This window comes from Alosa alosa, chromosome 24, assembly GCF_017589495.1.
Source record: "Alosa alosa isolate M-15738 ecotype Scorff River chromosome 24, AALO_Geno_1.1, whole genome shotgun sequence".
Taxonomy (NCBI): domain Eukaryota; kingdom Metazoa; phylum Chordata; class Actinopteri; order Clupeiformes; family Clupeidae; genus Alosa; species Alosa alosa.
This window is the reverse complement of record NC_063212.1, coordinates 15,126,541-15,141,540: the sequence shown is the minus strand read 5'-3', so window position 1 is coordinate 15,141,540 and position 15,000 is coordinate 15,126,541. Positions and strand designations below refer to the sequence as shown.

Genomic DNA, 15,000 nt, shown 5'->3' with positions numbered 1-15,000 from the left:
AGACACACACACACACACATACACTACACGTCTGTGCATGGACACACATGAATGCGCACAATCTCCCCACAACTATTTCCACACCTTGAACCTGTATTGATCATATGATCATAGGTTTTGGTGAGTGATAAAGAGCACAGATCACTAACTTAAGTGTGTTTGCACGTGTGGGTGTGTGACTAAGTGCTGTGATATGTTATCAAACTGCGGCACTACCTGATTAGTGGAAGTGGATTTGTGCAGAGCAGCACAGTCAACTCTCCCTGTTGTAGAATTGTAAGCTTTTTTTAGTAAGGAACAGATTTCTGTTTGGTCCTTGAATGTTCGTACAACCATATTCATTTTGCGTAATATAATACGATGTTTAGCAGTTTTTAGCTTGTCACTGATTCTGATCGCTTCCCATCCTGAGAAGGAGAAAGAGAGAAAGAGAGAGACAGAGAGAGGAGGAAAAGAGAAAGAGAGGGACAGAGAGAGGAGGAAAAGAGAAAGAGAGAGACAGAGAGAGGAGGAAAAGAGAAAGAGAGAGGAGGAAAAGAGAGAGAGAGACAGAGAGAGGAGGAAAAGAGAAAGAGAGAGACAGAGAGAGAGGAGGAAAAGAGAAAGAGAGAGGAGGAAAAGAGAAAGAGAGAGAGACAGAGAGAGGAGGAAAAGAGAAAGAGAGAGGAGGAAAAGAGAAAGAGAGAGGAGGAAAAGAGAAAGAGGAGGAAAAAGAGAGACAGAGAGAGGAGGAAAAGAGAAAGAGAGAGGAGGAAAAGAGAAAGAGAGAGGAGGAAAAGAAAGAGAGAGGAGGAAAAGAGAAACAGAAACAGGTGCAACGTAACAACATTGCTGCAGGACCGAGGGAGGGGTGTGTATTTGAAATGCTCTTGAGCTGAAATATCAGCAGCCTTTCTCTAGGATTCTAGCCTGACGAGCCAGACCCACATTAAAATGTAGGGTCTGGGCACTCACCGTTGGCAGTGCTCAGTCAGGGCGGGATAATCGGTTGTCTTTCAAATTCCCTCTGCACTTAATAGGACAAGCGCTATGAGTCCCATGCATTTTTCCACCAGCAGAGCTAGTTGGCTAGTTCAAACTTTGCCAACTTATAAAAAGCAACTTCGTGTCACGCTGTTAAGCCAACAGCAACATCCATCTTCTTTGTTTTCAAGTAGCAGGGAATTCAAGCCAAACCATTGCAACTCTGCCATCAATCATTATGTTATGCCCGCCTAACGTCTTTATACACGATGTGATTGGCCCTATCGTAGTTTAATTTTTCCAGCTCACAAGCCAACGGAGAGTTGCTAGACTAGCCCGGGCAGCAAGTTACATTTGCTGCTGCTAGGGTGCGTCTAGATTTCTAGGCTACTAGGATTCAGGACCCAACCTTAAATGTATACTTTTCATGCCCATTTTTCCTAATGTTCTCCCTCTAGGACCCAGAGGTGCAGAAGCACGCCTCGGAGATCCTCAGGAAGATGCTGGAACAGGAAGAGGCAGAGCTTCAGGTATGTTGCTGTTCATGCTGAAAATCAACTCAAAATCGACCCATGGGGACTGTCAATCCAGTGGGTCTAACCAATCAGCAGTGGCATGCCTAGGAAATTGTCAGCTGTCAGCGCAACTGTTTCAGCGTGTGCTCTGTGTGATCGAGTCTATATTGTTTGGCTTTCCAGGAGCTGCTGGAGGAGTGTTTGCGAAATCCCACCCCCATTTTGGAGGATCGAATAGAGAGTGCAAAGAGGCGGTCCCATCAACTCCGAGTCAAACTTCAGCAAGATCTGGTGGGTTTCCAGTTGCCATGGTGACTTGTGGTTCAGTTATTTGTTTGGGGAGAACATTCTAGAAGATGGCAGATCTGTTGGGGCCTGATTTTGGCTTTTGTTCTTCCTTTCTGTTCACGCTTTGTTTCAATATTCCTCTCTCCCTCTTTCTCTTTTCCTCCTCTCTCTGTCCCTCTCTTTCTCTTTTCCTCCTCTCTCTTTCTCTTTTCCTCCTCTCTCTGTCCCTCTCTTTCTCTTTTTCTCTTTCTCCTTCTCAGGATGGGAAGCGATCAGAATCAGTGACAAGCTATTTAACCGCAGGAGAAGGTGTGTACACTTTGTCCATTCACTTGGCAATGTTACATTATGTGTGAGTGTGTATGTGGGGGTGGGTGTGTGGCATTCCTGCCGTGTGTGTGTGTGCGTGCGTGTGTGTGTGTTATCTGTTCTTTAGCTTCAGGTGTTTAACTTTTGCTGTGTTGGCAGGGCGACTGTCTGTGGAGTCCAGTGAAGGAGACTTTGAGGTGAGTGCAAATTGAAGTGCCAAAAGCAAGATGGAGAGAGAGAGAGTGTGTGTGTGTGTGTGCGAGAGCGAGAGAGATGGAAAGAGGGAGCGAGTGTGCAAGAGCAAGAGTGATTGAGGAGTCGAGTTAAGAGGATGATGGAGAGACAACAAACATGAGAGAGAGAGAGAGAGAGAGAGATATTATGTGTGTGTTTGAGAGAGAGAGAGAGATTATGTGTGTGGCCCCATCACTCCTCCCTGGTCTTGCAGGTGTGTGAGAGCCCCCACTCCTCCCCCTCCTCCTCCTCCCTCCGGATCCCCCTGCACCGCAGACAAGGCTCCGACACACACAGCACCCCTGAGCCGGTGAGACCACACACACACACACACACACACACACACACACACACACACACACACACACACACACACACACACAGAGTCATGCATGATTCCATCCAAGCCAGTAAGACACAACCCATGCATATGTTCATACAAATACACACACACATATTTACACAGCACCCCAAGCCAATCAGACATAGTGCATGGACATGTTCGATCACTCAAGCGCATACGAACACAAGCATGCAAATCATGCCATCCTCTGGGTAGTAACACGCCACACACAGTCAAGCAGACACAAACACATAGTTATTTGCAGACACACACTTACACACATTTACACTCACCCTTATTTGCAGACACAGACATATTTATTCTCACGCTTATTTGCAGATACACTCCTAACAAAGCACACTGTATCTCTCTCTCACACACACATACACATACACACACACACACACACACACACACACACACACACACACACACAGAGGGAGAGAGTGCAACAGTGTAACTGTTGACTGTTCTCCTGGCAGGGTGGGAAGGCCCAGATCATTGGCCCAGAGGAGGAAGAGGAGGATGAGGATGGGTACACTTTCAACGAGGTGAGGAAGCCCTCTTCCTCCTATCAGCGCTACCATGCCCACCTTCATCTTCATCACACAGAACACTTCACACACACACACAATGAATAGAGACACTTCACTTTCACTCTCGTCGTACTCTACACTACTTTTTTTTTTATTTCACGCTTCGCACACTTTTCCTCCTCTCCCTCACTGTTGATGTAATTATCTTTTGTCTGTTTATCTCTGTCACATTCTCTCTCTCCCTCTCTCTCGCTCTCTCCCTTTCTCTCTCTCTCTCTCTCTCTCCTTCTTTCTCTCTCCCTTTATCTCTCTCTGTCTTTCTTTCTTGCTTTCTCTATCTATTTCTCCCTTTCATTCTCTCTCTCTCTCTCTCTCTCTCTCCCTCTCTCCCTCTCAGGTGGATGGTCCTTTCCAGGATCTGGAGCTGTTGAAATCTCGTCCAGCTCACATGACTGTCTTCATGCGATACGTCTTCAGCCAGCTACTTGATCCCAACCCACTAGTGAGTGTGCATTTCCTTCTTATCTGTCCTCTTCTCTGGCTTATCTGTTTGTTCTCTTCCTCTGAACCCCATAGGCACCTTTCATGTTGAAGCCACCCTTTTTAGCTTCAGGTGCTCATATTCAGTTGTTGTGTTGACCTGTGGAACAACGCTACGAGAGAAATACTAGATGATTGCGGGGTTGTCTCACTGTAATTTGAGACGAGGTGCAATGCAAGCACCTAGTGTTCATAGTTAAAAGTAGTTTCACTTTTTGTTCAACAATAGTTTGTTACTTAACTACCAATCTACACTATACAGGTAAGCTAGTTTTCTAGCTAAGTATCATGACAACATAGTGTTTTAGCAACAGTATTTTATATAGATGACAATCTATGAAAATGTGAATGGCACCTTACTTTGTCCTCATTAGACTTCCCACTCCTGAAATCCAGATGCGTCTGGTCCATTTGGGCAAAAATTAGATTGCTCCCTAGAAAAAATAGATCCTTAAAATAGATTCTAAATAAATGTTGTTTGTACATTCATTCAGTGAGATTACATAGCAATTACTGTGCGGTGACATTACATTTCACGTGGGGCAGCGGACATCTCTGCCCAGAAATTCCACAGCGCCAAACAGTTTTTTCCTATGTAAATCTGTTGGCCCGATATGGAACTGCAGCAAGCGCTTGGCTCATGAGAGGCTCAGGGGGCAGAAATATTTCTATCCATTTTATTATTAACGTAAGGGACTGTAACATATTACTCTGCAGTAATTTGGCTGTTAGTAACCTAGACGGTTCTTTTGATTCATTCAAAAATGGCCAGTGAGTAATGCATGCTGTAGCATTACATAACTTATTAGAATGAATGCTGTAGCATTACAGAACAAAAATTAGATAAGGTTATTTCTTGTTTATATAACATCATGGCTAAAATGTCTCAGAGAAAGCAAAGAAGAAAGAAGTAAGGCCAGCAAGTCTCAGCCTGTGCTAGGCTAACTCTCTATATAGGATTATAACATGTTAGATTAAGTCATCTTCACTTTCAAACCTAGAGGATTTACAAGTATAAAGAAGATAAGGTAGGCTATGTTTGTTATTCTGGCCCACTGTGGCATGATTAATTGCAGTCTCTGAGAACTAGCAAGTTCTTAATTGCGATGGTGAGTTTTAGCTATGGCTATGTTTGCTATTCTGTCCAATTTTGGCATGACTCATTGCAGTCTCTGTGTGTAAGGAAGTTATGAGTTGTTATGGTGAGTTCATTGTAGTTCTATGGAGCCCGTACAACAACCAACCACACAGCACTTCTAACTTAATATTGTTTAGCCAAGCCATAAGAATGGGTTCATATGGAGACTTGTTTTGTTAGATCATCTCCCTAAGTTAATTTATATTCTCTTTATGAGGTGAAGTTTCAATTTGGGAATGACGAGTTTGTATGGAACACCAAAACCATATTAGCATTTTTTTTATCTTTGGCGTGGATATCAAGAAAATATAAGAATAAGAATATTATGCTATTGAATTCCCCTATAATGAATAAATAAAAAAACGTTTTGACTGCCGGCTGCCAGGACGCCGGTGCACTCTCAGTGGTCCAGTGGCATTTCAAGCTGCTCTTGCACAATATAAAACAATATGAATTCAGTTAAACTCATCCTTAGACTATAGCTGCCCTTCTAGGTTTACTGCCAAGGAGCCGCTACAGCTGAAATCTCTCTCACCCTGTTTTCTTCCATCTGCCGCTTATTAATCTCTTGCAGATTGCTTTTCCTGTTGTTCTCTTATTGTTGTCCTCTTCCTTCCCCTTTTAGATGTTTAATGCATCATAATAGCTATTTGTTTTTTTCTTTTAACCTCACGTCTGTCTGTCTGTCTGTCTGTGTGTGTGTGTGTGTGTGTTTTTAGCTGTTCTACCTGTCTGTGGAGGCGTACCTGGGTTCCAGCACTAAGGACGCTCGCAATCTGGCCCCTCAGATCTGCACCCACTTCCTGGATCATGATGCCGTGAGTTTCTCCTCTCTCTTCCTTTCTCTGCCTCCTTCAGTCCATCACAGTAGTTCAATTAAAGATCGTTTTTAATGAAATATCAGGCCTCTTTTGTACTTTTGTCGTCCAGATAGTTAACAGAAAGTGGCATATGGCATTTCAAATTGTGATTAACAGTGTCTTAATAACAGAATCACATATTATATTTCTGCAGTTCGGTAGTCATCTTGCAGTAATTGAATCTAACTGAGTGCAGATTATTGACTGATCTGTCTCCTCTGCTTCATAGCCGCTCAGAATAAAAGTGAGAGAGGAGTTCCTGACAGATATTGGTGAGTTCCTGATTATGTATTGTGTGTGTGTTTGTGCATGTGTGTGCAATGAACTTGACACTGGGCGTGCATATGTGATATATGAGGTATGCTCTTACTGGTCATCATATGCATCATTAATATGCTATAATGAGTGTATTAATATGTTGTGATGCTTCCATGGTGTGTGTGTGTGTGTGCACAGTTTCTGTTATATGCTGCGTGTTCTTTTTGTGTGTACTATGCTGTGTGTGTGTGTGTGTGTTAATGTGTTGTGATGTGTGTGTGTTTGGTGCAGAGAGCCGGCTGCAGGCTCAGGAGGACATCAGAGGGCCACTCTCTGAACTCCAGCAGCAAGTCCTGCCTGACATCCAGGACCAGATCCAGGACTACAGGTAGTGTGTGTGCGTGTGCGTGTGCGTGTGCGTGTGCGTGTGCGTGTGCGTGTGCGTGTGTGTTTTAACAACAGAGTTGTCCATATTATTTTGTATTTGTGAGTAAATGTCATGTGTGTCTGTGTGCAGGAGTAAGCAGATGATGGGACTGGGCTCTCTGTTTGGAGAGAGTGACCTGCAGCAGCTGGACGGTGACCCGGCTAAGGAGAGGCAGGTGGTGGACCGGCAAGTGACTGCCCTCTGGGAGATCCTGTGAGTCACACGGCAATACACATTTCACAAGTACACTTCACGCATCACTAGTGCATCACAGTACACTGAACTAGCATACTGCACACTAGACTACATGACACTCTTCACCCTTCACTAAGTAGGGCTGTAACGATATGCGATTCGAAACTGAAATGGCGACACTCGTATCCACGAACCTGTGTCGCGGTGTGAAAAGGCAGAATCGCGACACACCCTTTCTAGTGAGGCAGATGGTGGACCGGCAGGTGACTGCCCTCTGGGAGATCCTGTGAGTCACACGGCGATACACATTTCACAAGTACACTTCACGCATCCCTAGTGCACCGCAGTACACTGTACTACATAAGCAACACACATCTCCCGCTTTACTTACCGATAGATTATGCGTGCAACTTTACCAAACAGTATAGAAGTAAACCCCCTTTCCTTGCACTGCTCTCTCTCTCGCACTCCCTCCCTCAATGGACACACGCGACTCTGCACAAGCCGGCACAATCCAAATAAAACATTCAAAATGGTGAAAGCAAAGACGCATAGAGACGACTAGCTAAATTACTATTAAATCCGGTTAGCATCAAAGGTATAATAAACAGTGTACTAGAAAATTATATACTATACTACACTACATTACAGTACACACTCTACTAACACACTACATTATAGTATACTGCATTAAACTACACTACACTACATTATTAATACACTACAAACTACATGGCACAACATGTAGTGTGTAGGGTACACAAATTGACACACACAACATGGCACTTTACTTGTGCTCACTTCATTAGTAAATCACACTCCTCCACAGAGGGAAAGGGGTTCACTTCTTCAATAATGAGGCCTTGAAAACATGGTGTAGTGTTTGCTGTTGCTGTTTTCTCTAGTAGTAGTTGTAGTTTCCATTGTTGTCAACCACTTTGGGAGAGCATGGATCTGCAGGGGTGCTTTTTGGTGTATCGGTCATAGTGTAATTGCATCCCACTAGCTTCAGTCATTATCAGAGGACCATTTGATGATTTCATGAGTTTGGATAGCCTGTGGCTGGCCGGAAAGCCCATTTAGCCCATATGTACCGTGCATGCGTACGACCATGCACACATTTATGTAATAAGCTCAGTGCATTAACGGAGGGTCTGATGGTTTAAATAAGCTTACACTGCCTGGCCACGTAGCCTGAGGGTAAGACCTGTGGGAGAATGACAAAGCACTCTGGGACCTACAGAATCTAGCCGTCATTAATGTAAAGCCGGATTGTGTTGTGTGTTAACAGTAAATGGTTTGGTATGGGTATGTTGTTCGATTGCCTCTACTGTTAGAAATCTCACTGTCGACAGTAATTACACAGACACACACACACAGACACACACAGACACACACACACACACACACACACACACACACACACACAGACACACACACACACAGACAGAGACACACAGACACACACACACACACACACAGACACAATAAGTGATATCCACTGTGTTCAGTCAGATAGCACATAATTAAACTTGACTCGGGCAGAGTTCCAAAGGTCACCACAACAGCAATCACACCCCACAGCTCTAGTCATATGACGAAGAGAGAGAGAGAACACACACACACACACACACACAAAAAATCACTCTCACACACACACACACACACACACACACAAAAATCACTCTCACACACACACACACACACACACAAAAATCACTCACACACACACACACACACACACACACACACACACACACACACACACACACAAAGTCACACACAAATCACACATGCATCACTTGCACCTCACTGGGACATAAATACACACAGAGATAGAGAGGCAGAGAGAGAGATCACATGATTTTTGTAGCGACAGCAGCTCACTTTCTTTCAAACGTGTGTGTGTGTGTAGGAGCAAAAAGAGTGCAGGATCTACATAGCATGCTCTCCCTTATAGGAGGACAAGCTGACCATCCTGTGTTTTAAAGTGTATGTATGCCATGTGAGAGAGAAGGACTGTAAGAGGGATGTGTTGGCAGTAAAAGAGCTAATCTTTGTTCTCGCTCCTGTGTTTCCTTTCAGCTCGAAGCACGAGGAGGACAGAAGGTAAGAGCTACCTAGTGCATGTTAGATCATTACGAGACACAGATTACAAACACAACTCCTGACTAGGGATGTAATAACACACACTCAACTCCCGATTCCGTACGGTTCACGATTTTAAGTTCACGATACGATTTGCTCATGATTTTTTTGAACAGAATAACCAGCAGACAAATTATGACTGTAAATATTCCTTTATTTATATAAACTGAGAAGGTCTGAACTTGTTGTCAGCTAAGTGTCACAGTCCCATGCATATTATCCAGTGCCTGGATGAGGTTGTTTTAAATTACAATAATCAATTCTGGCTCGCACTTTTACTATTTTTGCCAATCATCAGGATGCCTCTGTGTTTTATCACTCCGAACAACCAACCAACAACTGACGTCAAACAAGTGAAATCAAAAGCAGATTATGTCCTATTCTGTTTAAAAATTCCATCACGATTCATGTTTTTTTTTTTTTTTCTCAGCGATGTAATCTTTACACTTTTGTATTGATTTTTTAGCCGATTCACATTACATATCATTACAGTATCATTACATACATCCCTACTCCTGACATTTGAACACTTACCATTTTTCCCTGATGGTTGATTTTCCCCTTTTTTGCCTTGCCTCTCTGTCTCTCTTTCTCTCTCCCTTTCCCACTCTCTCTTTCCTTTCTCTGTCTCTTGTTTCTCTCTCTCTCTCTCTCTCTCTCTCTCTCTATCTCTTTCTCTCTCTCTCTCCCCCTCATCTCTCCATTAGTTCTCCTCTGGCATCTGCGGTGCTGCTCTACCTGAGACATTCGGGCATTAAGCTGCGGGACTCGCGTGTGTTTCCAGGCCTCATCTCTGAGAAAGAGAAGTGGCTCCCATTCTTCCCCAAGGCTAAGAGGGTAGGATAACCAGCATTTCACACTAGCCATAGACTAATAGGGAAAGATAACCAACAGCTAATACCGTACTAACATCTGTTAAGATTGTACGCGACAGCCAACATTTCCTATTAGCTCTCAGCTGCCCGTGTTCTAGAATCCCATTGTTGTTCTGGTAGATATGTACCAGACAGGACCCTGCCAAGAGCACATCAAGCATGATAAGAGGCTACCCCTAAGAGGGCGTTGTGGTCACTGAAGTAGTCGCTGTCATGATTCGTGTTATGGAATCTAAATGTGACTAGTCAGATTTAACTTTAGCTGCAAATTGAAGTTGGTTGACACAAGCGGCGTGTGGAAAGCCAGGCAGTAAAAAAAAAAAAAAAAAGGTCAACAACCTTTGAGATTCCAGTTAGGTCTCACCTGCCATGTGGTGGTGTTCAGTTTCACCAGAGCAGCAGGGCTCCAAGAGCGAACGAAAATCTGTTCTCATGCTTGAAATGTTCACTGTTCCAATGATCATTTTTGACAATATCACAACATCGTCGTCATGAAAGAAAAGGAAATCAACAAATAGATCGGACATTATTTCATTGACAAGAAATGATTGCTTTCTCTTTCTCTCTCTTTCTTTCTCTTTCTCTCTCTTTCTCTCTTCCTCTTCCTCATCGTAACAGTTAAGTAGTGGCAAGAAGGATGGTGAGGACAAGAAGAGAAACCCCATCCTGAAGTACATTGGCAAACCCAGGAGCACGTCACAGTCCAGTAAGAACCCCATGCAGGGCAGACGAACAGAGGACACTGCTAAGCACTTCAATGTTAAATACTTACCCAAGCATGCACAGAGACAGTTGCATTCAGTATATGGAAGACCTATGTTGAGTTTGCTGGATTAATGTGAATTCAGTTCTCATATAAACAGACTTATACAGAGGAGGAAGTTACGCTGTTCCATTTTGCAGAAGTATATTCTGACTCATTCTGGCATTCCATCATGCACTTGAAACACTCATAAATGCCTAGATCACAGCTTAAAAGCCACGGCCTAGTGTCAGTGGGAAATGTCTTTTGCCTTTTGCATGTCATCTTATCCTTTTGCATGTCATCTTTTGTTTTACTTATGGTTTTTATTGTCGGTTGTGTTGCTGGGGTTGTGGTTTGGGAGATGAATGAGTTTCATTGTTTGAATCCCTTTGTGGAGTTCACCCTCATGGTTTCCTTTCCCCTTTTTCAGCGTTCCATGTCCCATTGTCCCCCACAGAAGGTACTTTTGCTTTCTATGATTTTGACATTACTTTCATATGATATTAATATTCTTATTTCAATTTTCCCCCCACATCTTTTTCATATATTTCAAGTAATTTTTTTTGTATTTTAGGCCATGTGTCTGTCTCTCCTTGTCTCATTTAAAATGTATTATTTCTTGGACATGTCATCTCCACCCAACATCATCTCTCTTTCCCCCCCTCACCCCTCTCTCTCCCTCCCCCTCCCTCACTCTCTCACTCTCTGCCCCCTTCTCTCTGTCCCTCTGTTTCCCTCTCTTTCTGTCTCTGCAGTCCGTCCAGGTAACGTGCGGAACATCATCCAGCAGTTTGAGAACCACTCGGAGAGTGTTGGGGAGGAGGGGGAAGACGCTGAGGGCCAGCACCTCTCGACCAGCAGCCTTGGAGAGGAGAGCATGGACAGGTGTGTGTGTGTGTGTGTGTGTGTGTGTGTGTGTGTGTGTGTGTGTTATTTTTGTCAGTGTCTGTGTTTTACAATCACTTGGACAGCTTTGAGTAGGTAATAGACAGGTGTATGTTGGTGTGTATATGGAGTGATTGACAGGCGTGTGTGTGTGCATTTTTTGTTGTTGCTTTTTTTGTTTAATAGCTGTCCCTCATGGAATTTTGAGATCTTTTCACAAATCCATGGGTTTCCTGCAATTAGAACATTTTTCTTATATCTGCAACATTTCTGCAAAAATCATTGCAATTGTTGAGAATTAATGCTGTTTTCATAGAATTCATATTTCGCTGTAGTAATTACAAGCCCTCACAAAATACTACAGGACTACAATACAAGTTTTAGGAGTTTTGGCCTGAAGTTGAATCCTCACAAGATCCTGTCTGTCTGTCTGTCTGTCGGTCTATCTGTTGGTCTGTCTGTCGGTCGGTATCTGTCTGTCTGTGTGTGTATTTTGGTGTCTGAATGCCTGTGTGTGTCCGCGCGCGCTGATGTGTTCAACCTCATTTGATATTCATTTGGGAGTACAGTGGGTGGCGTGTCCGATGTGTGTGAACAGCTGCCTCAGATCTGTGTGTGTGTGTGTGTGTGTGTGTGTGTGTGTGTGTGTGTGTGTGTGTGTGTGTGTGTGAGATTCATAATATGCTACAATGCATTGATACTCTGTTGTTTTCCACGTTATTATTCTCTCTTCTTACTTGTGTCCCCTTTTTCTTACACTTTTCTCCATTTTCCTCTTTCTCTCCATCCCCCTCTCTCCATCCCCCCTCTCTTCCTTCTTGTTTTACTCTCTCCCCTCTGCCTCCCAAACCCCCCTCCCCGCCCCCGCCATCTCTCTCTCTCTCTCTCTCTCTCTCTAGCCCCTCCCCTGCCCTTTCTCTCCCTCTCCCTGCCCCCTCCTCTCCCTCCCTCCCTCTCTCCCTCACCCTCCCTCCCCCTCTCTCTCTCTCCCTCTCTCTCTCCCTCCCTCCCCTTTCTCTCTCTCCCTCCCTCTCTGTCTCGGTCTCTCCCTCTCTCCATCCCTCCCTCCCTCTCCCTCTCTCTCTCTCTCTGTCACACACAGCCCGACGGTCTCTGTGCGTTTGGCTCGCAGTGAGTCTCTGAAGGCCCAAGGGGAGGGGCGTCGCCGGGGCATCACTACGGGGGCAGAGTCAGTACCTCGTTCCCGTAGCGATGTGGACATGGAGGACTGCGGGGAGGAGAGGGAGGGGCCGGGCCTGCGGCCGTTACATCACAGCGCCTCGTCCTCAGCCTCCAGTAGTTCAGCCAGGTACACACACTCACACACACACACACACACACACACTCACATACTCACTCACACACACACACACAACCCCATGTACTCACACATACTCAAATACACGCGCACACACACAACCTCATGTACTCACACATACTCAAATACACGCGCACACGCACAACCCCATGTACTCACACATACTCAAATGCACACGCACACACACAACCCCATGTACTCACACATACTCAAATGCACACGCACACACGCACAACCCCATGTACTCACACATACTCAAATACACACGCACACACACAACCCCATGTACTCACACATACTCAAATGCACACGCACACACACAACCCCATGTAGTCACACATACTCAAATACACACACACACACACACACACACAAAATCATACTTGCACTGGCTTACTCTCACATTTCATACACACACACTCGCACAGACCCTTGCTTACACACACACGTTTTCTTTTGTGCATCTGCACTTTTGTACACGTACAGGCGTGGACATGCTTACATGGCACTTTCTGAGACCCTTTCTATCTCATTTCTTATCCACCCTCCCCCCCCCCCCCGCCTCTCTCTCAGGTCTCTGGAGAACCCCACTCCTCCATACACTCCTCGCACTAGACGCAGGTGAGTCGCAGGAGCTGCAGATCCCAGTCTGACAACACACACCACAAACACATAGGCACACACTCACACTCACTCTTATTTAAATGTAAATTATCATTATTACACCTCTTTCTCTCACACACACACACACACACACACACACTCACACACTTTTTCCCATTCCAAGATACCTGCTCATAGGCAACACACACTTAATGGCCCTTAATGGTCTCTAATTGTCCAGTATTAATGTGCATCTGAAATGTTTTGAACCTGTACCGGTAATTGGCCATTAGATAGCCCACATCCTCTCCTTCGCTTCCACTAATTCCTGGAAATGATTGATTTGAGGGTGATGAACATTTGAGAGGGATGCCAAGTGATCCACTGGACCCCTCTGAGTACTTAGGTCCTCTTAGGCAGTGTGGGCACGTGAGGACCATCCTCAGCATACGTAGCGCTGTGTGGTTTGGAAATGCTGTTTTTCCTTATTTAAAGAGGTAGTCTGTCAGTTAACTTACCCCAGAATGAGAATGGGCATACATTGTGCATGCGTTCCAGATAACCTCTGCACAACCTTGTATTCAGAGGTCAGTACAAGCGGCCCGTTGCTTATTCATTTGCCCGTGTGCACCGTAAATAAATGTTAACATGTCGGTCAAATGGCCACAGTAATAGATCCTAAAATACCCCAAAACAGTGTAGCACCGTAGTAGAAACATTGAGTTACCCTACATCATAAAATGGTACATAACTTCAATTTTTACTGTCATGATCGTTTATTTCACCGTCCTTTCTGACTCTTGACCCCTTTCCCCTTTCTTTGTCTAACCTCTCTCTACCTCTCTCCAACTGTCTCTTTTTGTCTTCCCCACCCTCTCTTTCTTTCTCTCTCTCTCTCTCTCTCTCTCTCTCTCTCTCTCTCTCTCTCTCCATCCCTCTCTCCCCCCCCCCACTACAGGAGTGTGGAGCTACCTGCGCTGCTGCTCCCAGAAGCCCCTGCTCTGGAGGAGGACGTGCCCGATGGGCAGAACTGGCAGGAAACGGTGGACGCGCCCATCCTTGCCTCGCTCAGCCCGCGGGAGGTCGATTGCCAGGCTGTCATCTATGGTGAGCCTCGCGGGGTCAAAGAGAAAGGCCAGGAGGGGGAAAGAGGAAGGCAGCTAAACAGAGGGAAAGAAGCTTTTTTTTTTTTGCTGAGTCACAGAAAAACGTCTTAGTGGCTTCTTAGTAAAGGAAGTTGTATAGTCCTGCATGCTCCTTTGCGTGTGACGAAGATGTGCACCATTGTCGCAATTCTCCCCACGCGCACGGGACACACCGCAGGGCTATACCAGTCCTCTAAGACAGTGTCCCAAGACAGGGATCCCTCTTTTATTGCACAGAAATAAAGGCTCTGGGCATTTGTTGCATGATGCATAAAACAATGGTTGTTGTCCTGCTTTCTGTAGTGGCAACAGCATTGAAATACTATCCATCTAGTCTTATTTCCCTGTCATGCTACCCACATAACCCTGTCAATGCCAGCGCTGGTTGGTCCCATGTGTGGAGACAAGCAGTCTCGAGTGTAGCAATGTTTTGTTGACATGCCATAAAGCTTGCTTGTTTATGGTGTGTGTCGCTCCTGCTGCTCGGCCATAGATCATATCACCACCACTGCTGAGCCCGTGGATTCAGTATGCAGGCGGCTCGAGAGCTGATGACATGTTGATGGATGGCTGTGCGGCTAAAAAGCTCATGCACGCTAGCAGATGGCACACATGCTTTGAGTGTGCGTGGGTATGCTTGTGCGTGTCTGTCTGCCTGTATGTCTGTCTTTCTGT

General features: G+C 45.0%; 2 protein-coding genes across 10 annotated transcripts in view; both read left to right on the top strand.

Moving 5' to 3' along the window:
* LOC125289084 (basement membrane-specific heparan sulfate proteoglycan core protein-like) overlaps positions 1 to 15,000 on the top strand; it is a 947,802-nt gene that overhangs the window by 518,899 nt on the left and 413,903 nt on the right. The window lies entirely within an intron of this gene.
* The window catches only part of arhgef11 (Rho guanine nucleotide exchange factor (GEF) 11), a 34,824-nt gene that overhangs the window by 6,330 nt on the left and 13,494 nt on the right, over positions 1 to 15,000 (top strand). For 6 of the 9 annotated variants that reach the window (XM_048235918.1, XM_048235921.1, XM_048235920.1 and 3 more), the window contains 19 exons: positions 1,422 to 1,493; positions 1,662 to 1,769; positions 2,027 to 2,075; positions 2,235 to 2,272; positions 2,524 to 2,619; positions 3,135 to 3,203; positions 3,586 to 3,690; positions 5,586 to 5,684; positions 5,956 to 5,998; positions 6,276 to 6,372; positions 6,502 to 6,624; positions 8,692 to 8,715; positions 9,462 to 9,591; positions 10,248 to 10,335; positions 10,805 to 10,834; positions 11,130 to 11,259; positions 12,362 to 12,568; positions 13,151 to 13,198; positions 14,139 to 14,287. In XM_048235918.1, the coding sequence (XP_048091875.1) occupies positions 1,422 to 1,493; positions 1,662 to 1,769; positions 2,027 to 2,075; positions 2,235 to 2,272; positions 2,524 to 2,619; positions 3,135 to 3,203; positions 3,586 to 3,690; positions 5,586 to 5,684; positions 5,956 to 5,998; positions 6,276 to 6,372; positions 6,502 to 6,624; positions 8,692 to 8,715; positions 9,462 to 9,591; positions 10,248 to 10,335; positions 10,805 to 10,834; positions 11,130 to 11,259; positions 12,362 to 12,568; positions 13,151 to 13,198; positions 14,139 to 14,287 (1,705 nt within the window). The remainder of the gene's footprint in view (positions 1 to 1,421; positions 1,494 to 1,661; positions 1,770 to 2,026; positions 2,076 to 2,234; positions 2,273 to 2,523; positions 2,620 to 3,134; positions 3,204 to 3,585; positions 3,691 to 5,585; positions 5,685 to 5,955; positions 5,999 to 6,275; positions 6,373 to 6,501; positions 6,625 to 8,691; positions 8,716 to 9,461; positions 9,592 to 10,247; positions 10,336 to 10,804; positions 10,835 to 11,129; positions 11,260 to 12,361; positions 12,569 to 13,150; positions 13,199 to 14,138; positions 14,288 to 15,000) is intronic. The other 3 variants (XM_048235925.1, XM_048235919.1, XM_048235922.1) reach the window with 2 other exon arrangements.